Raw genomic sequence first — 6,802 nt, 5'->3', positions numbered from 1 at the left:
TTGTTTATTTATTTTTTGAGTTGGAGTCTCACTCTGTCGCCCAGACTGGAGTGCAGTGGGGCCACTGCAGCCTCAACCTGCTGGACTCCGGCGATCCTTCTGCCTCAGCCTTCCAAGTAGCCGGAATTACAGGCACGCACTACCATGCCTGGCTGATTTTTTGATTTATTGTGGAGATGAGGTCTCGCTGCCCAGGCGGGTCTCGAACCCGCGGGTTCAGGCAATCCACCTACCTCAGCCTCCCAAAGGCGTGGGATTACAGGCTGAACCACCGAGTCTGGCTGTATTTATTTTTATGGCAATTTTAGTGTACCAGATTCTTTCCCTAGTGCCTGGTGAGACACACTTTCAGCACTTGTTCTTATCAAGGAATGCTGCAGACTTGCTCATCCTGGAGTTTCCATCCATTTTAATACTGATTTATAGTAACGTCTGAATATTAGGTGATAGAGAGATGACTGATGTTTCAATTTTGTAAAAAAAATGTAATGGGCTTACATACAGATCATGTAGAAAAAGTAAATTTATTCAAAATATCTATTGATAGAAAAAATTTGTATGTAGAAAAATCTGTTATATAGCTAAAATATTTAATCATATATATATATATATTTAGCTTTTGACTGTGAAAGATAACACTAGTACAGGAACTGTACTGCAAGATGGTATAGCACAAAGTGAACGCTCATAAGTACCATCACGCAGCACAGTTCCTGTACTAGTGTTCTTTCACAATCAAAAGCTAAATATATATATATGATTTAGGTCAAGAATGATCAGCTCCTCCATACCCTGTGCAAGCTCACTCTCACACTGCCCCTCCTCCTCAAAGGCATCCGCTATCCTGACTCAGAGGCTTTATAGACTGATCACTTCCTGGCTTTTCTTCATAGCTTTATCACCTAAGCTTGCCCCACCCCAACACTGTAGCTTAGTTTTGCTTGCCTTTTGAACCTTCTATAAATGGACTCATTCAGCACGTGCTTTTTTGGGTCAGGCTTCTTTCATTCTGCATCATGATTGTTGTCCACCGCTTTTGCCAGGAGTGAAGGCAGGGTGGGAATGCGCTGGAATGAATATCCTAGAGGACCAAATAACAACTCTGACTAATGGTAACCCTATAAAGTTATAGATTTTAGGTTGTTATTCAAGTTCTTTGAGGGACCTTAGAGTCATAATGAGACAGATGAAAAATTTTTCAAGAACCCTAGCAGTTAGTAGTCCAGCGTTTCAAGAGGAATAATCACCATGCTGTTTTCTGCTGTTCCAGGAAGAAATACTCAGACTGGCTGTATTTCCAGGGATGCCACCAGAGCTCAAGGCTGTCGGCCAATCCTGCCCAGAAGTGCCACCCTTCGGGGCAGGACTTGATGAAGGCTTTCAATCTGATGAAGTGGGTTTGCTAGAGGTGGCCTTGAAACTAGAGTAGGTATCTTTTTTATTGGCTATTTGATCATTTAGTATTTTCTTTGCTTGTTACCAAGAAGCACCAGTGTAAATTTTTATACAGATAAACATGATCACGTAACACTATATCTTAACATATTCAAAAGTCTGATAGAGTGTTTCTGTGAAAAAAGAAAGCTTCATTACAAACAATATCTCAATAATGCTAAAGAAATAATGTGGGTTCACATAATTATCAGTTAGAATTTGTGTCTGGCCCAACATGGAGCGTTCCTGCTACTCTTCTCCTAATGGTTAGAAGCTTGGTACAGAAAGTATGAATGTGGCCAGCTGACCATCAAATGCTGAGGATATACTGTATTCTCACACATACACTTTTTGTTGATGTTTGTATGTGGCTGCTCAAGCTTTCTGTGCCTATAGAGGTGTAGTTTTGCTTTGTCATCCTCATTGGATGTATGACATTCTCTCTCTTTTTTTTTTGAATTGGAGTCTTACTCTATCGCCCAGACTGGAGTGCAGTGGCACACTCATGGCTACTCCAGCATCGACCTGCTGGGCTCCAGCGATCCTTCTGCCTCAACCTTCCAAGTAGCTGGAATACAGGCGCACGTCACCACGCCCAGCTAATTTTTGATTTATTGTAGAGATGAGGTCTCGCCAAGTTGTCCAGGCTGGTCTCAAACCCGTGGGCTCAGGCAATCCACTTGCCTCGGCCTCCCAAAGTGCTGGGATTACAGGTTGAGCCACCGAACCCAGACGACTCTTTTCCTGATATTTTTATGAATGTGTTTACATACTTTCTTTTCTTTCTTACATGACTTCACATACCTCAGACCTTTCCATAGCTATGGTGGCAATTACTGCTGCTAATCCTACACTATCACCTCCAATACTTCTGGATTTGGGAGGGCATTAAGGCTGGGTGAGAAGGTAGCTGCAAAGAACACATGACAAGTTCTGTTTGGATGGGCCACTGGTTTGTGTGTGGCTACCAGTGGGCTGTTATAAGAGACCTTTGTTCAGCAGGGAGTGAATGAGAGCTTTCCAGGAAGTGGATCACCAATGAGGCTGCCCAGAGATAGGGACTATTCTGTGAAGGAAGCTAGGACTGGGCGTGGTGAGCAGAATAGAAGACTCTCTTGATCCTTGGCTATCATCCTGGAGAAGTCACCTCACAGGAAGAAAAAAGCACCAGCTCTGTGGACTTCTGGGCAAGTCATGGTCTGCAGTGACGTGGACATGTGTATCCTGAACAGGATCAGGATCAAGAATGAAGAAAATTATTAGGGCACGTGGAAGGTTCTGGGACAAAAGAGTTGATGTTTATGTCTGTGTATGTGTGTGTCAGGCAGGAAAAAGAAAGTGTGTGTGTGTGTGTCAGGCTGGATACATAGGGATTGGTTCATGGTCGCAATTTTGAAGTGCAGGCATTCATGTATAGTAAACTATTTTTAAAAATCCTACTAACATTTTTGGCTTGTCACCTACCACCAAAGATTCTATTGATTGACTTCCTTTTGCCATCAAGTATATATCTTACTGCTGCTATCCATTATTCATTCTTGTAGAATAGAAAGTCAATGCAAAAATTAATCAAAGTTATAAATAAAAAAGAAGGTAATATGTATTCACAAATCAGCTATTCATGATTTTCAAAATTATCCAAGTTTACTACCCCCTGCCTCTTCTCTGTTAGTGCAGTATGATCCATAGCAAATTTTAATTTCTAGCATAGTTACACTTTACTCTCAGAACTGCCGTGATAGCTTTCTGCTATTATTGCTTGGGGTTATGCTCAGAAATTAAAATAAATTTTAATATTTTTCTAAGGAAAACATAATTTAGGTGAATCTACTACCAAAAGTACCACATGTATTAAAACCAAAGGAAAATGATTTGGAGATTTTCTATATTACTGCCTTCTTCCATTACTTCTGATCATTGAAAACTGACTGTGCATATGAAATCAACCTTCAGCCATTTGTCCAAAGCCAGGAGTGGCCAGTAATAGTAATATTAAGGAATGAAGATTGTATTGCACTTTCTGTTTTTTATAGAAAGAGAGTTTATGTGAAATAAAGTGAGTGAGTAGGTGAATGTTGAGTGTTTCTTGATAGCCATGCATAAGAAGTTCTTCGTGTCTGGAGTGATAACTGTGTGTTATCTTTGTTTACTTCTCTTTCTTGGAGGTTAGACTTGACTTGTTTATAAGGCTTATATTGGCTGTTATATGCCTCATTCTTTGAGTGAATGTATATGCACAACTATAGTTTTCAACAGTAGTATTGAAACAAAAAATTTGAAATTGAATAGCCAAACAATAAAGACGTTTATATAACAAATGTATTTACACCGAGAAAGCAAGAACAGTCTGCTCTACATAAATATGTTCTCATCTCTATCAAAGTACTCTCTAAAACACATTTTAACATTTGTCCTCAAGATTCCTTTCTTTTGTGTGTTCCTAAGCACTATTGAGAGTATTTAGACACCTGGTGTTTATACCAACAATACTCTGAATTAGTCTACTATTTCTGATACATACCCTATTCTGTTTCAAAGAGGCCAGAATTTGTAACAAATTTCAGAGTGAAAATCTCTTGTATCTAGACTAAAAAAAGTATGCCCAAAAGCACGTAGCTAGCCCTATAGTGTATTTTATACCCATTAGAATTCTTAATTTCTTTGCTGTCATATTTGTGGACTGAAACAGCTAAGCATGGAGATAACACTTTCCTGTCCAGAGGACAGAAATATATGAAGTTGACAGGGATTTAACCTTTTTTTTTTTTTTTTTTTGAGTTGGAGTCTCACTCTGTCCCCCAGACTGGAGTGCAATGGCCACTCCCGGCCACTGCAGCCTCAACCTGCTGGGCTCCGGTGATCCTTCCGCCTCAGCCTTCCAAGTAGCTGGAACTACAGGCACGCGCTACCACGCCTGGCTAGTTTTTGATTTATTGTAGAGATGAGGTCTTGCCAAGTTACCCAGGCGGGTCATGAACCCGTGGGCTCAGGCAATCTACTTACTTCAGCCTCCCAAAGGTGCGGGATGAGATTTAACCTTTTAAGGCTATTGCTTTTAATCCTTGACGCTCAGAACATTTTATAAAGCACTTTTCAGAAATACCTTTTCAGCAAACTGTTCATTACATTAGAATCTCTTTTTTTCTTTACAGACCCGTCATGTGGCCTTTATAAATATGCGTTTGAGACAGAGTTGTATGCAGAAGATGAAAATGCCTGGAAGATTTCTGGCTTCTCTCACTTCTTTTCCATCCTTTTTGCATCTCTGTCTGTTTGGGATGATATGATATTCAGAGGGGCACCTTAATCAAAGCTGTTCTTCAACAAGACACATCTGGCAGGAGATTGTATACACAATTCAAGATGGCCAGTCAACCGCCTGAAGACACTGCAGAGTCTCAGGTCTCTGAGGAGCTGGAGTGCAAGATCTGTTATAATCGATACAATCTGAAACAGAGGAAACCCAAAGTGCTGGAGTGTTGTCATAGGGTTTGTGCCAAATGCCTCTACAAGATCATAGACTTTGGTGACTCTCCACAGGGTGTCATCGTCTGTCCTTTCTGCAGGTTTGAGACTTGCCTGCCAGATGAAGAAGTTGGTAGCCTACCCGATGACAACAACATCCTGGTAAACTTGACTTGTGGAGGCAAAGGGAAGAAGTGCCTGCCAGAGAACCCCACTGAGCTGCTGCTGACCCCCAAGAGGCTGGCCTCTCTGGTCAGTCCTTCTCACACATCCTCCAATTGCCTGGTCATAACCATCATGGAGGTACAGAGAGAGAGCTCCCCATCTCTGAGCTCCACTCCTGTGGTAGAATTTTACAGGCCTGCAAGTTTCGACTCTGTTACCACTGTGTCACACAACTGGACTGTGTGGAACTGTACATCCCTGCTGTTTCAGACATCCATCCGGGTGTTAGTGTGGTTGCTAGGTTTGCTGTACTTTAGCTCTTTACCCTTAGGGATCTACTTACTGGTATCTAAGAAAGTCACCCTTGGGGTCGTCTTTGTCAGCCTTGTCCCTTCGAGCCTTGTTATTCTTATGGTTTATGGGTTTTGCCAGTGTGTTTGTCATGAATTTCTAGACTGTATGGCACCTCCTTCTTAGCTGATATGCAAAATAAGAAATTTGACTCATATTGCCATGTTTGAAATTAGAAATTTATAATTGTTTTCTTTTATGTTCTTTATGATTAGTATCCATGACGTTAACAAAGCCTTTGGCCATATGTTGGCTTGATTGGTTTTCCTGTATGCTGGAAGTAAAAACATTCATTTCTACTTAGGGTTTAGCAAAGAAGCAAAACTGTATAAACTCAGCCTTCATAGAGCACTGATAGCAGTGAGTCTTCCCAGAGAAGGGACAGAATTTCACTGAGCACTGGCAGACAGACAGCAGAGGTGCACTGTGTATGCTTGGAAGAGGTATCTGTGGAGAGTTAGGAAGGAGCTCATCCCTCTTTTGTAATCATGGATATTCTATCATGGCAGGTGGATACCAGAGGAAGGTTGCTGTAAGACATATCTATGTGCAAAGTATGAATACCTCCTCATACTCCTGCTGATGCAGTCCCCTGGAATGGCTCTCAGGAGTCTTCTGTCTTAAGTTAATGTCACTCTCTGTGGTCTACTATGCCCGTTGAGATGCCTGTTCCCTCTGTACATTCTCCCTTGCCAAGAGGAAACCCGCCCTCATTCCCTTGGGTGGTATTAACCGAATACCTGCTTTGCTGCGGTACTAAAGAAAATGAAAAACATCAAGGAATTTGCATCAAAGTCAACTTCATGGTAGGATATGGCCATTTGTCTTTGAGATACACTTTTCTATTGTTTATTGTCCTCCTCAGGTTCTCTGAGAAGAACTAAGGAGAATGAACTTCTCATAAAGCAGTTATTGTTCATAGAAACCTTCATTTGAGTCTTTCCTTAAAACATTTATTTAACCACATTGCTCAATTAGTCCCACCCCTTATCCTGAAAGAGATTCCATTTAAATTAATTAGTAGAAGTGTGTGAAGACTTGCTTTTTTCCCCAATGTATACTAAAGTCTATAGGATTTCTTTAATTTAAACTTATAACAATTTGGGGTGAATTGTGGCTATGAAAACCTAGAAACAATCAATGAGACTCTCTAGCAGTTTGAAGTGCTGACAACCTAAGTATTTTGCTGTACTGTACTGAGTTGTGCCTAGATATAAAGGTTTAGGTTTATGTGCAAGCCTGTATGTTGTAGTCCAGGCAGAGGAATTAGCAAGAGACACACAAAGTTGATAGCCTGCTTGAAAAGATTCTTCAAGGAAGTAAAATAGAGGGGCAGAGTGCAGCTTGACATGTTGCTATCCCCATTTTAAGTTGGTTTTGGAATTGA

The 6,802-nt window shown here is 41.0% G+C and overlaps 1 protein-coding gene across 2 annotated transcripts; it reads left to right on the top strand.

The window, feature by feature from the left end:
- The first annotated feature begins 1,266 nt into the window (after positions 1-1,266).
- RNF182 (ring finger protein 182) lies at positions 1,267-6,373 on the top strand. 2 transcript variants are annotated; one of them, XM_008068609.1, is made up of 2 exons: positions 1,267-1,425; positions 4,587-6,373. In XM_008068609.1, the coding sequence occupies exon 2, from the start codon at positions 4,798-4,800 to the stop codon at positions 5,539-5,541; it is 744 nt and encodes a 247-aa protein (XP_008066800.1). In that variant the 5' UTR covers positions 1,267-1,425; positions 4,587-4,797; the 3' UTR covers positions 5,542-6,373. The 2 variants fall into 2 exon arrangements, with proteins under 2 accessions (XP_008066800.1, XP_021573532.1); XM_021717857.1 differs by having other exon boundaries at positions 1,267-1,429.
- Positions 6,374-6,802: the final 429 nt, after the last annotated feature.

The sequence above is a fragment of the Carlito syrichta genome, unplaced genomic scaffold, assembly GCF_000164805.1.
Source record: "Carlito syrichta isolate Samal-C Ts95f unplaced genomic scaffold, Tarsius_syrichta-2.0.1 Scaffold311324, whole genome shotgun sequence".
Classification (NCBI taxonomy): domain Eukaryota; kingdom Metazoa; phylum Chordata; class Mammalia; order Primates; family Tarsiidae; genus Carlito; species Carlito syrichta.
The sequence above is the reverse complement of the archived record's forward strand: the minus strand, read 5'-3'. Positions and strand labels throughout refer to the sequence as shown.

Coding starts and splice junctions, on each gene's coding strand:
- RNF182 (XM_008068609.1), top strand. CDS start 4,798: ATGGCCAGTCAACCGCCTGAAGACACTGCAGAGTCTCAGGTCTCTGAG.